General features: G+C 43.3%; 1 protein-coding gene and 1 pseudogene across 2 annotated transcripts; one reads left to right on the plus strand and one right to left on the minus strand.

Annotated features, from left to right (window-relative positions):
• The first annotated feature begins 423 nt into the window (after nucleotides 1–423).
• Nucleotides 424–14,793, plus strand: MRPL15 (mitochondrial ribosomal protein L15). 2 transcript variants are annotated; one of them, XM_005563327.5, is made up of 5 exons: nucleotides 424–554; nucleotides 1,661–1,815; nucleotides 2,417–2,582; nucleotides 7,442–7,565; nucleotides 12,595–14,793. In XM_005563327.5, the coding sequence occupies exons 1-5, from the start codon at nucleotides 447–449 to the stop codon at nucleotides 12,930–12,932; spliced, it is 891 nt and encodes a 296-aa protein (XP_005563384.1). In that variant the 5' UTR covers nucleotides 424–446; the 3' UTR covers nucleotides 12,933–14,793. The 2 variants fall into 2 exon arrangements, with proteins under 2 accessions (XP_005563384.1, XP_073854926.1); XM_073998825.1 differs by lacking the exon at nucleotides 7,442–7,565.
• A 2,884-nt stretch (nucleotides 14,794–17,677) lies between these two features.
• LOC123575404 (U6atac minor spliceosomal RNA) lies at nucleotides 17,678–17,773 on the minus strand (annotated as a pseudogene).
• Between the last annotated feature and the right edge of the window lie 2,633 nt (nucleotides 17,774–20,406).

Below are 20,406 nucleotides of genomic sequence, written 5' to 3' on the forward strand. Positions count from 1 at the left end.
TTTTTGTACCTCACGGTGTATAATTACGCAAGCTCAAAAGCTAATAATTAACAGCTCACTTTGCTTTACTCTGGATTCTGCATTGACCTCAGAGAAGACACTGCCTAGACAAACAGGCAAGGCCAAACACTGACTCAAAAAAGATCCTTTATTTAACGCAGTGTTTTTAGTGCATGCTCTTGTTTGGCGAAAGAGGTTTTACGTTCAGAATATTAAAAGGGACCCCGAGGACAAAGCACGATCTCGGAAAATAAGATCACATCCCCAAAGAACTAAAAACACAACCGAGACAAACTTGCAGACTCCTACGCCTGTGCCCGAGTCCCGAGCTTGCGCGCGCGGCTGCAGCGCGACAGGGGCGGGACCACGGCCGTAAAGCAGCCCCCGAGACCACGAGGCCTCCGAGCTGCTCAGGGCGACCTTGAAGGTTCTTGGGTCTGCGCGTTATGGCCGGTCCTTTGCACGGCGGTCGGGCCCGGGCCCTGGACCTACTCCGGGACCTGCCGCGTGTGAGCCTGGCCAACTTAAAGCCGAATCCCGGCTCCAAGAAACCGGTAAATGGGTAGTGGCGGTGCGGGGAAGCGCTGGGAACCGGGGCGATGAAAGCGGCCCTTCTCTCCCTGTCATTAGGAGAACTGCCCTTTCTGGGAGGGTGTTGGGATGAACGTAGGGTTGCCTCGTGCCTGTTCTCCTTACTGCCCAGAGGGAAATCTTTCCACGTGCACCCAGTTCTTTTTTTTTTCCCCCCCGAAACGGAGTCTTGCGCTGTCGCCCAGAAACAATTCTGCCTCAGCCTCCCGTGTAGCTGGGATTACAGGCGCCCGCCACCACGCCCGGCTAATTTTTGTATTTTTAGTTAGTAGAGAGGTGGTTTCACCGCGTTGGCCAGGCTGGTTTTGAACTCCCGACCTCGTGATCCGCCCGCCTTGGCCTCCCGAAGTGCTGGGATTGCAGGCGTGAGCCACTGCGCCCGGCCGCACCCAGTTCTTAATAAGGTTATGTTTAAAAGCGTAAAGATACTAGGCGGAGAAGCCGACTCGCAGAAACTACAGTCATTGTGTCATTCAAAATTGGGTTTAAAATGAAGTGCTTTCCCCGTGGATCTTTATGTTCATTGGAAAGATCTGAATCGCAGCTGTCCCTTCTGCAGTTCACTAAATACAGCTAGAAAAGCTGTTAGTTGACAGTGTACTGTCATTTTAACAGTCAATTCGTTGCTTTCGTGAAATGACAGGAAGTAAATTAAGGAAAAGATTTTCTTCAACAAATTAGTTTTTAAATAAAATTACAGGTTTATGAATAAAATTTGCATATTTACAATTAATTTCAAAATAAAAAGTTCTTCACTATCTAAAATGTTGTGGATATTTAATTCTAGGATTTTTTTCAGTTTCAGCCTATTACAAAAACCTTATCCCCATCCCAACCTTTACTTTTTGCTTTTGAAACACGCTTGGACTTTGGTTACAAGAATTAGCTATGTCTTTAGAGGCAAAGATGCTAACAGAGCGTGTGGACCTTTGAACAACTAGGACATGCTTGTCACACAATAGTGTTAGCTAGCACTGGTCGGTTGGATGAATGAATAGCATAACAAAAAGAACTGAAATGCAGTTTTTAGAAATGCATCTGAAATTCATAAAATTCTCTTTCCTTGTAGGAGAGACGACCAAGAGGTCGGAGAAGAGGTAGAAAATGTGGCAGAGGCCATAAAGGAGAAAGGCAAAGAGGAACCCGGCCCCGCTTGGGCTTTGAGGGAGGCCAGACTCCATTTTACATCCGAATCCCAAAATACGGGTTTAACGAAGGACATAGGTAAGGTTGCTTTGCTTTTTAAAAGTACAGGTCCCCAATTTCCATTAAAAAGCACCTAAAAAATAGTTTGGTAGAAATTTTGGTAGAAATTTTAAATTCACTTTGAAGCAAACTTTTGCTACTGTTCTCCTGAACCATTTTTTGGTAATGAAATTTTGCCTGGATTATTAAAAGGAAAAAAGCCCAGACATTGCACTCAGACCTGCAAAATGGAGATTCTAATGCCTGCTCTAATGGTTATTAAGAGAATTAGCAATAATAGACAGTATATATAAAAATCTGGCCCACTGTAGTCACCTAATAAATGATAACTACATTATTACTTTGAGCTCCATAGTAAGTTAAATTTTCCACAGATTTATTTGTGTAAATAAGTGAAGTAAATGCTTAGAGAGGAAAATAGTTTTTAGTGGAACACAGGAGGTACAGGTTTCATTACCCAAAACCAAGCAATATTGCATGTTTGTGTTATGCTCAAGAGGGTTTTATTTAGTTAAATAATTAAAATTGGTAGAGGAAAATACAAGACAAACCTTTGAGTTGATTTGGAGAAGTTACAGGAAGATGAAAGTTTTCCAACTCTTACGTTCTTGTTGTACAGTTTCAGACGCCAGTATAAGCCTTTGAGTCTCAATAGGCTGCAGTATCTGATTGATTTGGGTCGTGTTGATCCTACTCAACCAATTGACTTAACCCAGCTTGTCAATGGGAGAGGTGTGAGCATCCAGCCACTTAAAAGGGATTATGGTGTCCAACTGGTCGAGGAGGTAAGTCTTTTCGTGTTATATAGGAGGATTTTTTTTTTTTTTTTTTTAAGACGGAGTCTTGCTCTGTTGCTGGATCTGGAGTGCAGTGGTGCAGTGTCGGCTCCTGCAACCTCCACCTCACGGGTTCAAGTGATTCTCCTGCCTCAGCCTCCTGAGTAGCTGGGATTACAGGCACCCACCACCACGCCCAGCTAATTTTATTTATTTTTAGTAGAGACAGGGTCTCAATATGTTGGCCAGGCTGATCTTGAACTGCTGACCTCAACTGATCTGCTCACCTCGGCCTCCCAAAATGCTGGAATTACAGGCATGAGCCACCACACCTGGCCTGTAGAGGGATATTTTTGATTTTCAGATAATCAATACTCTACCCCCTTTATTTTTATCCCATTTGTGTTTATAACCCTTATGTAGTGGTGATCGTTGTGGTTTTGGAAAGCTGTCATGCTATCATGGCAGGGCTCTGTCCCTTGGTCCTGGAATGCTCCTCTGCGTATCTGTAAAGCTTGCCTCTCCCCCCCCTTTTTTTTGTTTTGAGATGGAGTCTGGCTCTGTTGCCTAGGCTGGAGTGCAGTGGTACAATCTCAGCTCTCTGCAACCTCTGCCTCCCGGGTTCAAGAGATTCTCCTGCCTCAGCCTCCTGAGTAGCTGGGACTACAGGCACGTGCCACCACACCTGGCTAATTTTTTATGTTTTTAGTAGAGATGGAGTTTTGCTATATTGGCCAGGCCTTCTTGAACTCCTGACCTCGTGATCCACCCACTTCTGCCTCCCATACTTCTGGGATTACAGGCGTGAGCCACCGTGCTTGGTGCCCCCTTACTTCTTTTCGTTCTCTGCTCGAATGTCAACATATCAGGAAGATCTTTTGTTTTTTTAAATAGAGACGGAATCTCACTCTGTCTCCCAGGCTGGAGTACAATGGCACAATCTCAGCTCACTGCCAACCTCTGCTGCTCAGGTTCAAGCTATTCTCGTGCCTCAGCTTCCTGAGTAGGTGTGACTACAGGCACGTGCCACCACGTCTGGCTAATTTATTTTTGGTAGAGATGGGGTTTTGCTATGTTGGCCAGGCTGTTCTCGAACTCCTGACCTCAGGTGATCTGCCTCAGGTGATCCACCTCAGCTTCCCAAAGTGCTGGGATTACAGGTGTGAGCCACCCCGCCCAGCCAGGAAGGTCTTTTTTGAGAGGCTTTTTAAAAGAGCATTTGCACTGCTTCAGGAATCACACTGTTTCCTTTACTCTGCCCAAAGTGTTTTTCTTTGAATAAATATGAACACTTGACATTTATTACCAAGTTATGCATTTGTTTTCATTGTCTTCCTCACTAGAATATAAGCTCCCTTGAGGGCAGGTGCTTTGATTCATTGCTTTACTTTCTTCTTTCTTTTTTTGGTATCTCACTCTGTGGCCCAGGCTGGAGTGCAGTGATGTCATTTCAGCTCACTGCAACCTCTGTCTCCTGAGTTCAAGCAATTCTCCTGCCTTAGCTTCCCAAGTAGCTGGGATTACAGGCACCTGCCACCAGGCCCAGCTAATTTTCTGCCTCTTTTTTTTTTTTTTTTTTTTCCTGGAGACGTAGTCTCACTCTGTCACCCAGGCTGGAGTGCAATGGCATGATCTTGATTCACTGCGATCTCCACCTCCCAGGTTCAAGCGATTCTCTTGTCTCAGCCTTCCAAGTAGCTGGAATTACAGGCATACGCCACCAAGCCAGGCTAATTTTGTATTTTTAGCAGAGACGGGGGTTCACTATGTTGGTCAGGCTGGTCTTGAACTCCTAACCTCAGGTGATCCGCCTGCCTCGGCCTCCAAAAGTGCTGGATTACAGACGTGAGCCACCGTCGGCCAAATTTTTTGGACATTGTTAATCAACTACTGTTTGCCAATAATACAGTTGTATAGGTAAGTTAGTGTCCACTAGAGGGAAGCATATGTTTATGAAAAAACCTTTCAGATTCCTTTGAAAAAGTGAACTGTATGGATAAAAACTTTCCAAATAAAGTAATTTGAAAAGAGAATACCAAATACAAGATTAAGCCTCAGTATTCTACCCTGGGTGTGTATAAGGAAATACACATGTAACTTAACATATGGAAATCCATGACCTCATCAGCCCTTAAACTGCACATCCCAACATCCTTAGGTGTTGTCTATTAGATTAGCAAAAATAACCGTGAAAACTACCCCAGGGCACTGGTTGAGTAAGTGCAATTACACATCATTTATAGCTCTGTTAACTGACTGACTTCTGTGATTTCAGATTTGCAGTAAATAGTGAATAATAAGACAGTTTTGATCCTTTAGCACAAAATTATCAATTTGGAAATATATGTTCTCGAGGAAAAGCAAAATGAAAGAGACCTAATATAAAGACAGTCCTAAAAATGCCACTTATACTACTGAAAATACTGGACCTGACACCAGTGCCCCAAAATAGGGAGATGGTTAAGCAAGCTATGGATTGCTTAAAAATCACAAATGATACAGCAAGACCCTGTTTTATTGAATCAAAGGTACTGTTGATTTAAACACACACCAGTATTAGATATAAAAAAAGTGTGAAAATGCATCTTAGAATTTATGGAATATATTTGAAATACATGAAAAATTAGTCATTAATAGAAGGAGCTAAACTGGGAGCCAGTTTGTTTCAGCTTCATGAAAACCTTCTATTGCTGTAGAGTGGTAATGCTACCATCTTTTTGTTTTTATCAGAATCTGCTTTGAAATTAGAGAAAAATATAGCACATGCTAACTGTGACCAAAAATTTAACTTTTCGGAGTTCAGAACTATGTTTTTTTTTTTTCCTTCTTTTTTATTTTTATTTTTTGAGATGGAGTCTTGCTCTGTTGCCCACGCTGCAGTGCAATGGCGCGATCTGGACTCGCTGCAACCTTCACCTCCACCTTGGGTTTAAGCCATTCTCCTGCCTCAGCCTCCCAAGTAGCTGGGATTACTGGCACGTGCCACCATGCCCGGCTAATTTTTATATTTTTTAGTAGAGATGAGGTTTTACCATGTTGGCCAGGCTGGTTTCAAACTCCTGACATCAAGTAATCTGCCCTCCTTGGCCTCCCAAAGTACTATGATTATAGGCATGAGTCACTGCACCCGGCCTAGAACTACATTCTAGTGTTGACTATTCTAGGAAAAATTGGAGAGGTGTTTTTTTTGTTTTGTTTTGTTTTGTTTTCCCCCAGCTTAGAGGCTATAATAAATTCAATATTGAATGCAAAGTGAAATTTCTGTTGTCTTCTCTTTTTTGCCCTAGTGAGGCCAACTTCTCCAAAGCTCAGATTTTGTCGATTTTGTCAGATATTCTGTTCTTCCATCTGCTCCAGCCTGCATGTTCCCCTGTTTAACCTCCTGCTGGCCTCTGACTTACTTAGGGATAAGAAAGATTAGTTTTTATCTATGACAGCATAATGTTGTGGTTAAAAATACAGATGCTGTGACTAGACTCCCTGGATTAGAATCCTTGCATTGTGACCTTGGACATATTACATAACTTCTCTGTGCCTTGGTATTTCCATCTATGAAGTTGAGACAGCAATAATCCTATCATAAGGTTGTTATGAGGATTAAGCAGCCTGCTATTAATGAAGTACCAGGAATGAATGCTTAGTAGGTGTACATAAAATGGAAATATAGTCAGTCTTACCTACATGGATTGAAAATTGGTAAAACAAGGTAGCCTAAATAAAATGTTAAAGAAAAAAGTGATAGGACCTCAAAGCAGAGATATTTAAAATAGGAATTATAGTCATCCCTTAGGATTGGTTCCAGGACCACCTCCTCTTACAATCCAGATAATCAAGTCTCTAAGATGGCCTAGTATTTGCATATAACCTGCCACATCCTCCCATATACTTTAAATCGTCTCTAGATTACCTATAATACCTAATATTAGGTTGGTGCACAAGTAATTGTGTCTTTTGCCATTGAAAGTAATGTAAATACTATATAAATAGTTATACTATATTTAAAAAAGAATTCTTTTCTTATTGTTGTATTATTATTACTATTTTTTTTTTTGAGATGGAGTCTTGCTCTGTCACCCAGACTGGAGTGCAGTGGTGCGATCTCAGCTCATTGCAGCCTCTACCTCCCGGGTTCAAGTGATTCTCCTCCTAGGTTCGAGTGATTCTCCTGCCTCAGCCTCGAAGTAGCTGGGATTACTGGTGCCCGCCATCATGCCCAGCTACTTTTTGTATTTTAATAGAGATGGGGTTTCACCATGTTGCCCAGGCTGGTCTCGAACTCCTGACCTCAGGTGATCTTCCTGCCTTGGCCTCCCAAAGTGCTGGGATTACAGGCATGAGCCACTGCACCTGGCCTTATTTTATTTTTAATTTTATTTGAGACAGAGTTTCACTCTTATAGCCCAGGCTGGAGTGCAATGGTGTGATCTCGGCTCACTGCAACCTCCCCCTGGCTGGGTTCAGGCGATTCTCCTGCCTCAGCCTCCTAAGTAGCTGGGACTACAGGTGCGCGGCACCATAGCCAGCTAATTTTTTGTATTTTTAGTAGAGATGGGGTTTCTCCATGTTGGGCAGGCTGGTCTCGAACTCCTGACCTCAGGTGATCCACCCACCTTGGCCACCCAAAGTGCTGGGATTACAGGTGTGAACTACTGTGCCCAGCCTTATTTTTTATTATTAATTTTTTTCCAAAAATTATCCATCCAAGTTGGTTGACTCACAGATGTGGAACCCACAGATATGGAGGGCTAACTGTACTGTTACATTATAGGCACTTTGGAGGGAAAAATACTGTTTAAAAAGGAAGCTTGACATAATTAATTTACTTTTAGCCAAGCTGTTTACCAACAGACTGTTTTGACATATTTCAGGGTGCTGACACCTTTAAGGCAAAAGTTAATATTGAAGTACAGTTGGCTTCAGAACTGGCTATTGCTGCCATTGAAAAAAATGGTGGTGTTGTTACAACAGCCTTCTATGATCCAAGAAGTCTGGGTAAGCTTGTTCCATGGTCATTTTCTTCTTTCTCTCTTTGTCTTATGTTGGCTACTACTTTTAAATTACTTAGTGAATGGCAAATGTTGGTAGTAGTTTGGATGTAGTATTTGATCTACATCTACCATATGGATTATTATGATTTAAAGAACACAGCATGTTGCTGACACAAATACCAAGGGCAAAAAAGGCTCTCAGCCCCTCCCCTGAACTGTAGAACTGCATCTGCCTGCCTGGCAAATTCTCTTGAATGTCTAGCAGGTACCTCAAATGTAGTATGTCTGAAATGTCTCTTTTTTTCTCTCTTTTTTTAAGACAGAGTCTTGCTCTGTCGCCCAGGCTGCAGTGCAGTGGCGCGATCTCTGCTCACTGCAATCTCCGCCTCCCAGGTTCAAGCGATTCTCCTGTCTCAGCCACCGGAGTAGTTGGGGTTACAGGTGCCCGCCACCACACCCAACTAATTTTTATATTTTGGGTAGAGACAAGTTTCACCATGTTGTCAAAGCTGGTCTCAAACTCTTGACCTCAAGTGATCTGCCCTTCTCAGCCTCCCAAAGTGCTGGGATTACAGGTGTGAGCCACCACACCCAGCCCCTCTTTTCTCTTTTACCTTAGCCTGGCTCATCTTGTAGTCTTCCCTATGTAAGTAAATGACAAGTCCATCCAAAATTTGGAGTCCTGAACTTTTTCTTTTATGCCCTAATAAATCTTTTGAGTTGTTTCTTCAAACTATCCACATTTGACCACCTCTCCAGCTACTGCCAGTCTGTCCTAACCACTGTCCTCTTGCCTGGATGACTGTGGGCCTTCAGGTGGCCTCTCTGTTGTTGCTTCCATCTGCAGTGGAGTGACGTGGCACGAGATTCCTTTTAAAGCATGGACTATCACTCCTTTGCACAAAACCTCCAGTGGTGTCCACTCTGCTCCTACAAGGCTGGCTGTGATCTGCACCAGCTCTTGTCCCTCCTGGTGTTCCCCTGCTCCCTCCGTTCCCTTACTGGCCGCCTGCTTTGTATTTCCTCCACACTCTGAGCCCTGTGTACTATGTACTTTCAGCCTCGGTCTTTGCTGTTCCCCCTGCCTGGAGCTTCCCCCACCTGGAATATTCATGGCTTTGGGCCCCATTGTTCCAGGTCTCTGCTTATTAGGAGATCTTTCTCAACTGTACTAAAAAGAGCATATGTACACACATGCACATGCATGGTGTGCACATGCACACACACACATGCACAGGCACATCCTGTCCTCTTGCCCTGCATTGTGTTTGACCCTGGCGGCTATCACCAGCTGACAAAGTATAAGTTCATTTCTCTCTCTCCCCGTTCATTCTTTCTTTCCCATCTCTCAAGATGATGGAGACCTTTTGCTACCTGCTGTATCTCCTGCACATAGAGCGATGCCTGGTATCTAGAAGAGGCTTACTTAAATTTTGTTGAATAAATTAATTGGATTTTTCAAGTTGCAGAGATGACAACCAAATGTAACTTGTTGACTTTACAATTGACTTTGTAAATGCTTTACAAAGGATTCTTTGGTGCTTTTACATTCAAATGGGAGTTAAACATTTCCTGGCCAAATTGCATGATTAGAAGAAAATTCCTTGAAAATTAATATATAAAAAGGAAAAAGGGAAGGATTTGTGTTGTCTGTATGTAGAGTTTGAAACAAATAACTACCATTTCCTTTTTCCCATAATTGAAAGCTTCTTAAAAATATTCATCAAAGACTGGGCGCAGTGGCTCATGCCTGTAATCCCAGCACTTTGGGAGGCCGAGGTGGGTGGATCACATGAAGTCAGGAGTTGTAGACCAGCCTGGCCAACATGGTGAAACCCCATCTCTACTAAACATACAAAAATTAGTGGGGTGTGGTGGCGGGCGCATGGAATCCCAGCCACTCGGGAAGCTAAGGCAGGAGAATCCCTTGAACCTGGGAGCAGAGGTTGTAGTGGGCTGAGATTGCGCCACTACACTCCAGGCTGGGTGACAGAGTGAGACTGTCTCAAAAAAAAAAAAAAAAAAAAATTCGCCAACGTGGTGATTCCATTTTCCCTCTTGTTTATTATAGATGAGCATCTTTTCTTATTTTGGTCCGTCACTCAGTTTTTAGGGTGAGCTGCCTCAGATATGAAAACCAGTGTTTTTCTTTAAAAGAGTCACAGACATTTTGGAAGGACTTTGCGTTAGTGTGTTTTTCAGTCATTGTTACCACAGAATGTGGTGGTGGCGTTCGTTCTCTAGCCAGATGCCCTCCGCCACCCTGAGCTGGCATCTTCTGAGGCACCCTCAGCCTTGATGCTCTTGTGCGTGGCTCTCTCCAGCAGCTCTGCGGGTTGTCCCAGGAGCTTTTTGTTAAAAAAGTAATAAAACAAATCCAATCACAGGTTTATCACTTAGTAATTTTGGCTCTGAATAATTTACTTCGTTGTACTTTAGTTTTCCAAGTTATAGAAAATTTTTAATTTTTTTTGCACCATGGTCTCACTCTGTCACCCAGGCTGGAATGTAGTGGTGTGATCAAGACTGACTGCAACCTCCAACTCCTGGGCTCAAGTGATCCTCCCACCTCAGCCTCATGAGTAGCTGGGACTACAGGTGTGTGCCACCATGCCTGGCTAATTTGATTTTTATAAAGATGGGGGTCTCACTGTGTTGCCCATGCTGGTCTCAAACTCCTGGTTTCAAGTGATCCTTCTGCCTCAGCCTCCCAAAGTGGTGGGATTATGGGTGTCAATCACCATGCCAGGCCAGAAATTTTTTTTTTCTCTTTTCGTTTGAGATGGTCTTGCTCTCTCAGGCTAGAGTGCAGTTCCACTCACTGCAACCTCAAACTCCTGGGCTCAAATCCTCCCACCTAGGCTCCCTGAGTAACTGGGACTACAGGTACATGTCACCACGCTAATTTTTTTTTGTTTTATGTTTTGTAGAGATGAGGTCTCACTATGTTGCTCAGGCTGGTCTTGAACTTGTGGGCTCAAGCAATTCTCCTACCTCCCAAGGTGCTGGCATTAAAAGCATGAGCCATTGTGCCTGGCCTACAAACTTCTTTCTTAAATATATTTTGAAGATACTTTCTTGATGATTCAAGGACATGCAGTATTTACTTACCCTCTGTTGTAGGTGAAATAGGTAGGATGGTTTATCCAGAGCATGACCTGGCTTTAGGTGGCTCTGCTTTCTAATTCTTGGTCTTGACCCTTAGCAAATAGCTTCCAGTTCTCATTTCTGTGAGTGGCCTGCCTGGAGTACCTCTTAATCACCATTTCTCATTTGCCCTGTTTGGAGATACTGCTAGGTAATGCAGTATATTAGAGCTGTATAAAACAGCTGTCATATTCTTGCATTCAGCAGCCAGTGGCTAGTGTTTGCTAGATACTGTTCCAGCTGATGGAGAGACAGTAGTGCAAGAGTTGAAAGTCCCTTCCTGGCTGGGCGCAGTGGCCTCACGCCTGTAATCCCAGCACTTTGGGAGGCCAAGTCAGGTGAATCACCTGAGTTCAGGAGTTCGAGATCAGCCTGGCCAACATGGCAAAACCCCATCTCTACTAAAAATACAAAAATTAGCTGAGCATGGTGGTGCATGCCTGTAATCCCAGCTACTTGGGAGGTTGAGGCAGGAGAATCACTAGAGTCTGGGAGGTGGAGGGTGCAGTGAGCGGAGATCATGCCACAATACTCTAGCCTGGGTGACAGAGCGAGACTTTGTCTCAAAAAAAAAAAAAAAAGTCCCTCCCTTCACAGAGCTTATGCCTTGGTGGGTGATAGTTAACATCTGTCTCATTGTATACCAAACACTATACATGTGTGAATGGATTCCATAGATTGAATCAGGTAAACTTTGTACGTGCTCTGTGACATATGTACTATTATTTTAAGGTTCTCAGTAATTTCCTTAGTACTGTTTTGATTTCTGTAACCGGCTTTGGTTAAGGGTGCATTGCTAACACATGATGAGTAGAGTGTCAGTTGTATTCGTACAGTTATCTATTTGTGTAATTGTTTTCTAAGCTATCTAAAGGCCCTCTGGCATCTGTGATATCTTGTGCGTAGGCCTTTTTTTCACTCTCACTTTCAGAACACATGTCTCGGGTACTTTAAAATGTTTAAAAACAGAACTGGGGCTATGCAGCATTCCTTGGTTCGTTTCACATAAAATTTCTTCGCATGCTCTTTGGTTAAGATAACTCATTTTAGTAAAATTGGTTTTCCAGAAATCTTAATACGTCTTCTTAATTTCTAAACAAGATCCATATAAGCATTTTTGGAGTCTTCATGGTTCTTTGACTTGCCATTTGGACACCTCAGTTTTCTGTTTTAGGACTTCCTACTAGTGGTATGGGCAGCAGGACTCCATCTTGCTCTAACACACTGTAGACAGTATGCCATAAAAATGTTTTGTGTTTTAACATGGGGCTTAAGTACAATGTTACCAACGTTTAGAAATTCATTAATCATTGGTAACCCCGGGGAGTAACTTTGCCTCTCAAGATGCAAACTATTGAAAGTGAAGCATTTCCATTTGCTTACGTAAGACAAGCATATATAATAAAAAGTTCTTGGAATTAAGTTCTCATCTCACTAATATTTAAAAATTAATAATTGGCCGGGTATGGTTGCTCATGCCTATAATCCCAGCACTTTGGGAGGCCCAGGTGAGTGGATCACCTGAGGTCAAGAGTCCTAGACCAGCCTGACAACATGGTGAAACCTGTCTTTAGTAAAAATACGAAATGATCCGGGCATGGTGGCACATGCCTGTAATCCCAGCTACTCGGGAGACTGAGGCAGGGGAATTGCTTGAACCCGTGAGGCAGAGGTTGCAGTGAGCCGAGATGGTGCCATTGCACTCCAGCCTGGGCAACAAGAGTGAAACTCCATCTCAAAAATAAATAAATAAAAATTAATAATCAGGAGCAACTCTGTAACATCTCTTTGTTACAGAGTTACATCTCTATGTTGGAACTACATCTCTAGGTATGTCTATGAGCTAATATTTGCATCTCACTTTTTAAATTTAAATTTTCTTTTAGACATTGTATGCAAACCTGTTCCATTCTTTCTTCGTGGACAACCCATTCCAAAAAGAATGCTTCCACCAGAAGAACTGGTGCCATATTACACTGATGCAAAGAATCGTGGGTACCTGGCGGATCCTGCCAAATTTCCTGAAGCACGACTTGAACTTGCCAGGAAGTATGGTTATATCTTACCTGATATCACTAAAGATGAACTCTTCAAAATGCTCTGTACTAGGAAGGATCCAAGACAGATTTTCTTTGGTCTTGCTCCAGGATGGGTGGTGAATATGACCGATAAGAAAATCCTAAAACCTACAGATGAAAATCTTCTTAAGTATTATAGCTCATGAATTCCTGCCCAAGAAAGCAGAGTTGTTAAAGAGTACTGGAATAGGGGCTGAAGGATCTATATTCCTCATTGCATTTCCTTATGTATAACTTTCCAGATGGTGGTGTTACTTTTCAGTGTACTCATATGTCTCATTTTCATCTAAAATTAAAATGGCAGGAAACAAGGACTGCATAGAGAAAGTGAGTCTGTGTGGGTTCTGTCTCAAAGATATAAACTCCCTGATTGTCTATGGAAGGAAAATGACAACTATTTTAGAATATTTCTAGTTTGTTTTTTCAATGATATTTTCATCCAGACCTTGTTACTGTTACAGACCAGAATGAATGCACAAGTGGAATGGGATTGACCTGTAGGCCTGCTCTGCCAAGATGAGAGCATATGGAATGAGTTGGTGACCCCTCTCTTAATCTGTAGCCTCAGGGAAACATGGCTACCCAGTGTCAAGATGGTAAACCCTCAACTCGAAGAGTAAGATCAGGACGTATGCTTAAGGTGTAAGGCTGAGGAGTAGCTGGTAGGCAGTATGTTTGCCAGCGACATTGAATGTGAGAGAAACAAAAATTACAAGTCAATTTGTTTTCTCAATTCTGTGGTAAAAGTGTTACAGGCAGGCCTTTGTTCTTAGAGCTCCCAAGATGGTGGCGGCCACTCCCAAGATGGTAGCAAGCCTTCTCCGACCTGGGGTTCTTGGCCTCACAGATTCCAAGGAATGGAACCTTAGGCCATGTGGTGAGTGTTACAGCTCTATTAGAAGCCATGGGTCATGGAAGAGAACTGTGGAACCCAGTGACTAATGTTCAGCTCGATTAGGATGAACCCTGGGCCCTTAGCCATGCAGGAACAATGGTGAGCCTCTAGCCCGATTGGGAGCAGCAGTGGGCACCTCGCTGGATCAGAAGCACAGTTGACACCCTGCCAGATCCAGAGGGGTGGAAGTCAATGGCGGGTCTGGGATGGCGGTGAACAGCAGTGGTGGAAGCGAGCAAAAGCTCAGCTCGAGCTGTAACAAACACAGACCAGAAGAGTGTGCAGTTGCAAGACTTAACAGAATGAAAACAGAGCTCCCATGTAATGGGAGGTGACCCAAAGGGAGTTGCCCACTTGCTGCTCGAATGCCTGGATTTATATCCCGATCATTGTCCCTCCCCGTGTACTCTCAGGTGATACATGATTAGACTATTTCTTTACCTCCCGCTCTTAACCTAATTTGTATTTTAGTGAGCCCTCTTTGCTACCTGATTGGTCAGGTGTGAGCTGAGTTACAAGCCTCATGTTTAAAGGTAGGTGCCGTCACCTTCCCCAGCTAGGCTTAGGAATTCCTAGTCGGCCTAGGAAATCCAGCGAGTCCTGTCTGTCAAAAGTAGACAACCATGAGTAAGCCATTAACATATTTTTCTTGAAGAAGGTAGGTGTTCTAATATTAATTGATATACTTTTACTTATCTCAGACATTGGAAACCTGTATCTTTCAGTCATTACAAATGATTTTGTAAAAATGATTCAAATATTATATGAGCAATACAAACAATTGATAACGTGAGAATTAAGCTTAGTTAATGTAAAAGATTCAGCAGTTAGTAAGTTTTTTTTTTTTTTTTTTTTGAGGCAGTCTCCCTCTGTTGCCCAGGATGGAGTGCAGTGATGCAATCTTGGCTTACTGCAACCTCTGCCTCCTGGGCTCAAGGGAGCAGTTAGTTAGATTACTTAGCTTCTGAAAGATACTTTATATTCAAATCATATGAAACCTTAATTTACATTGAGCAATTAAAGCTTGATCTTGAATAAGTCATAATTCTTCCACAGTAGGAATAAAATGATTCCGGGCTATTTTCTTAAAAATAAAAAAATTTGAAAACCTCGACAATGCAGTATTTGTTTTGTTTGCTTATCGATCTCATATATTGCTGTTCTGAGATTCAATTTACAAAATAATTTATGTACCAAGTTTATCTTTCAATTTTTTTTTTTTTTTTTTTTTTTTTTGAAACGGAGTTTCTCTTTTGTTGCCCAGGCTGGAGAGTAATGGCATGATCTCTCAGCTCACTGCAACCTCTGCCTTCTGAGTTCAAGCGATTCTCCTGCCTCAGTCTCTTGAGTAGCTGGGATTATGGGCATGTGCCACCACGCCCAGCTAATTTTTGTATTTTTAGTAGAGACAGGGTTTTGCCATGTTGGCCAGGCTGGTCTCGAACTCCTGACCTCAGGTGATATACCCGCCTTGGCCTTGCAAAGTGCTGGGATTACAGGCGTGAGCCACAGTGCCCGGCCTCTTTTAATTTTTATCCAGGATTATATAATTGACTTGTTATTAAACCATTCCTTAGAACCTAGGACTTGTAAAGAATCATGACTGGGACCATCTTCTTTTTTTTGTTGTTGTTGCGGGGGTGGGGAACAGAGTTTTGTTCTTTTTGCCCAGGCTGGAGTGCAATGACGTGATCTCAGCTCACTGCAACCTTGCAACCTCCGCCTCCTGGGTTCAAACGATTCTCCTGCCTCAGCCTCCCGAGTAGCTGGGATTACAGGTGCCTGCCACCACACCTGGCTAATGTTTTGTATTTTTAGTAGAGATGGTGTTTCACCATGTTGGCCAGGCTGGTCTGGAACTCTTCACCTCAGGTGATCTGCCTTGGCCTCCCAAAGTGCTAGGATTTCAGGCGTGAGCCACCATGCCCAGCCGACTATCTTCTATGATAACATGAAATCCTGTGAATTTCAAATGATAGGCAAAAGTTTTGAAACATGCTTTTATTTTTCAGATACCCAAGTGATGGAGTTGGTGTGTTAGTGCTCATTTTGGCTCCATTGATAGGATCCCCAAATCACAGTGCTTGAATGAGATAGTTTATTTTTCTCTCGCGCATGAAGAGCTGCGATCAGTTGAGGGCTGGTTGCTGGATCTGCTCCACAAAGTCTCAACCCGAGGCACCCTCATTCCTAGAGTGAGATGCTCATTTTCATGATCCAAGTGGGCAAAGAGCAAGCCTGCTTTTCCTAAGGAAGGTTCCACACAAAACCCTTGTTTATGTACCATTGGCCAGAACTTGGAATGCAGTCCCATTATTTTGAAGGGTGTTGAAGCCTTTGGCCACTTCTGAGCTGAACTGAAAAATTCTATCATGATGGGTGCATAAGAGAGTAGATGTATTAGACAACCAGCAAGGGAATTGTCACCTGTGTTGGTATTGAAACCTCAGCTCTGAAGTTAATTGACTCAACATTAGACAAACACAGGAAAAGTGCAAAATTATTTAATTCTATACTATCTGGAATGCTAGGTTCCGTAAGTTATATAATAGCCAATAAATTGATTATTAATCTTGATTTACAAAGTATTTTTGAAGAGTGATGATGTCAAGAGGCATTTGAACCACAGGACTCCATCTTGAATAGGGGGCTGGGTAAAAGACCTACTAGGCTGCATTCCCAGGTGGTTAGGCATTCTTAATCACAGGATGAGATAGGAAGTTGGCACGAGGTTCAGGTCACAAAGACCTTGCTGATAAAACAGGTTGTGGTGAAGATGTCAGCGAAATCCCACCGAAACCAAGATGATGAAAGTGACCTCCGGTCGTCTCCACTGCTCCTTATACACTAATTATAATGTATTAGCATATGCTAAAAGATACTCCCACTACGCCATGACAGTTTACAAATGCCATGGAAATGTCAGGAAGTTACCCTATATGGTCTAAAAAGGGGAGGAACCCTCAGTTCTGGGAATTGGCCACCCCTTTCCCAGAAAACTCATGAATAATCCACCCCTTGGTTAGCATATAATCAGCAACCATAAAAACAGCTAACCAGCGGCCCATGCTGCTACTCTGCGTATGGAGTAGCCACTCTCTTATTCCTTTATTATTATTATTACTATTTTTGAGATGGAGTCTTGTTCTGTTGCCCAAGCTGGAGTGCAGTGGCGCAAACTTGGCTCACTGCAATCTCCGCCTCCCAGGTTCAAGCAATTCTCCTGCCTCAGCATCCTGAGTAGCTGGGACTACAGGCGCCCACCACCATGCCTGGCTAATTTTTTGTATTTTTAGTAGAGACGGGATTTCACCAGGTTAGCCAGGATGGTCTTGATCTCCTGACCTCGTGATCAGCCCACCTCGGCCTCCTGGAGTGCTGGGATTACAGGCGTGAACCACTGTGCCCAGCCTCCTTTCTTAATAAATTTGCTTTCACTTTATGGACTCACCCCAAATTCTTGCCCAAGACTCAAGAACCTCTTGGGGTCTGGATCGCGACCCCTTTCCCGTAACAATGACAGAGCACAGGAAACTATCTGAGAAGAAGCATTCACTTTTTTCTATGCCTGCTTTTAGTAGACATTTTTAACAATAAAGCCATCTTCCTATGTTAGATGTTTTAAAAGTCATATTTGAATATAATATGGAGGAAGAGAGAGGATAAGATACAGAGAAGGTTGCTAAGAAAAGTGCCAAGGTACAAAGAATGTGCTTTTGGCCAGGCATGGTGGCTCATGCCTGTAATCCCAGCACTTTGGAAGGCAGAGGTAGGTGGATCACCTGAGGTCAGGGGTTTGAGACCAGCCTGGCCAACATGGTGAAACCCTGTCTCTACTAAAAATACAAAAAAATTAGGCAGGCGAGGTGTCAGGTGCCTATAATCCCAGCTACTTTGGGAGGTTGAGGTGAGAGAATCGAGCTTGGGAGACGGAGGTTGCAGTGAGCTGAGATTAAAAAAAAAAAAAAAATTCTTAGAATACAGTGAGATGAAGATAAAAAAAAATAGTGAAATGCCGGGAACTCTGTGTTATCAGGCCCGAGGGCCTCTTCTGTGTCAAGGGAAGGGCTCACCTCTCCTTTCATACAACACATTTTCTGAGTATTTATTAGTGGGGTATTTAAACTGTGCTCCCTTAAGCCATTTAAAATGGAATCCATTAGACAAATCACTTCATCTTTTAGACTGTAAAATATAGTGACAAGCTTTGTAAAATAGGACTGTGTAAAATGACCTCCAAAGTCTGTTGTAATATAGTGATGATAAAGATGTTCCCTTGGGCTGAGGAAAACTTTGACCTCAATCTATTTGCATAGAAATGAACTTCCTTAAATTTTAACACATCCTGTGTTCTGTATTCGTGTAAGAGGTTCCATTTTTTTCATATCAGAGTGTACTGGCTTTGCTCTAGCTAAGTTGCTGCCTTGCCTTATTTGTGCTGCAGGAGGTTTTCCTTTTGTGATTCAGTTCACAATTGTACATTTGTAGGGGCTGGTACTACCTCAACAGGAAAGGTTCTTAATGGGGAACCAGGGAGGAAGTTAGTCACCTAAAGATAGACTGCACAGGCAACAGCCTTCCAAGCTCAGAATGACCCTTGGGTTGCCTCCCCCATCCTCCAAGTAGAATGACTACCCTACCCTGACAACAGTTATGGAAGGGAAGAGACAGTCAAACATTAGACTTACTTCACTGTGGTTGTCTTAGGTGGCCTACAGGTGAAAGGAAATTGGGATAGAATGATAAAGGGAAGAACGAAAACAGGAAACAGATGTCTGGTTATGAATAATGCTCAGATAGTACTTATGCAGTGAGCATGGGCTTAGTCACAAACAGCTGTATCCTGGTCTCAATATTAGAATTGTGCAGATAAGTTCTCAGCCAAAATAGGCACGTTCCGCAAAATCCGTCCATTCTATTTCATAAAGTTAATCCTCAAATTGCTGCATAACCGGGAGACTCAAGTTTGTTTTAACTACACAGCAACACTGGGCTCTATGATGGTGATATACCATGGCCCTTCTGCTGTTGTACAAGGATAATGGGGCAGAGAATGTGCTAGCAGATGGTATTGTTATCTTGTTAAGGGTTCATATCCCTTGGAAATCTCAGAATAAAAGTAAGAATGCTTAAGTCTAGATTTTAGTCCTCTCATGGTATGTGGCTTCCAGTATACATGGCTAGTTTGCATCCAATCCATTGAGTTAATATGGATTTAAATTTTTTTTTTTTTTTTTTTTTTTTGAGACAGAGTCTCGCTCTGTCGCCCAGGCTGGAGTGCAGTGGCACGATCTTGGCTCACTGCAATCTCTGCATTCCAGGTTCACACCATTCTCCTGCTTCAGCCTCCCAAGTAGCTGGGACTACAGGTGCCCGCCACCATGCCCGGCTAATTTTTTGTATTTTTTTAGTGGAGATGGGGTTTCACCATGTTAGCCCGGATGGTCTCCATCTCCTGACCTCATGATTCACCCACCTCAGCCTCCCAGAGTGCTGGGATTAAAGGCATGAGCCACCACACCCGGCCTAAAATATTTTTTAACTCCTTAGAGAAATAATTGCTAGGGATTTCTTGTCTATTGAGTTCCTGAGTTTTCTTTTTTAAAAAATGCTACTCTCTATCCTTTGACAATGAGAGTGGCTCTACCATAGCAGGGGAAGATGTCAGATAACAGCAGTGTAACCCAATTTAGTTGGTGTCAGAGAATAAAGTGCGCTCTGTGATGTTAATACAGATCCCAGAGTGGCTGCATTTTCATGCTTTACTGAAGAGACACAGCATGGTTGAAGTAGCACAGCTTCCATGTCACCAAACCTGGATTTGAATCCAGGCTCTGACAGCAGCTGTGTGACCTTGGGCACATCACATGACTGCTGTGCTGTCATCTGTCTCACAGGTGAAATGGAGATAATCATACCCACCTCTGTGCTTCTGTGTTTGGGAGACTCAGTGAGGTTATTTGTGGGGAGACATGAAGCTCAGCCAGTTTGCAGAACCACCTGGAGCAGTTTACTTGGGCTCAGACGCCAAGACTAGCTGTGTGACCTTGATGTGTTACTTAACGTCTCTGCCTCAGTCTCACCATCTGAAAAATGGGGGATGATAAATCCTAATGCATATGGTTATGAGGACTGAAAGAAGTCAGTATTTGAAAAGCACTTACCATAATGCCTGACACATAAGTGCCTCTGTAAAGTGTTCACAAATCAAGTTTTGTTTTTTTGTTGTTTGTTTTGGACAGAGTCTCATTCTGTCGCCAGGCTGGAGTGCAGTGGTGTGATCTCAGCTCACTGCAACCTCCGCCTCCCAGGTTCAAGCAATTCTCCTGCCTCAGCCTCCCGAGTAGCTGGGATTACAGGCACATGCCACCACACCTGTCTAATTTTATATTTTTAGTAGAGACAGGGTTTCACCATGTTGGTCAGGCTGGTCTTGAACTGACCTCAGGTGATCCACCTGCCTCAGCCTCCCAAAGTGCAGGGATTACAGGCTTGAGCCACCACACTCGACCTCACTTGGCATAATGTTTTGAAAGTTATCCATGTGGGCCGGGCGCGGTGGCTCAAGCCTGTAATCCCAGCACTTTGGGAGGCCGAGACGGGCGGATCACGAGGTCAGGAGATCGAGACCATCCTGGCTAACACGGTGAAACCCCATCTCTACTAAAAAATACAAAAAACTAGCCGGGCGAAGTGGCGGGCGCCTGTGGTCCCAGCTACTCGGG

The sequence above is a fragment of the Macaca fascicularis genome, chromosome 8, assembly GCF_037993035.2.
Source record: "Macaca fascicularis isolate 582-1 chromosome 8, T2T-MFA8v1.1".
Taxonomy (NCBI): Eukaryota; Metazoa; Chordata; class Mammalia; order Primates; family Cercopithecidae; genus Macaca; species Macaca fascicularis.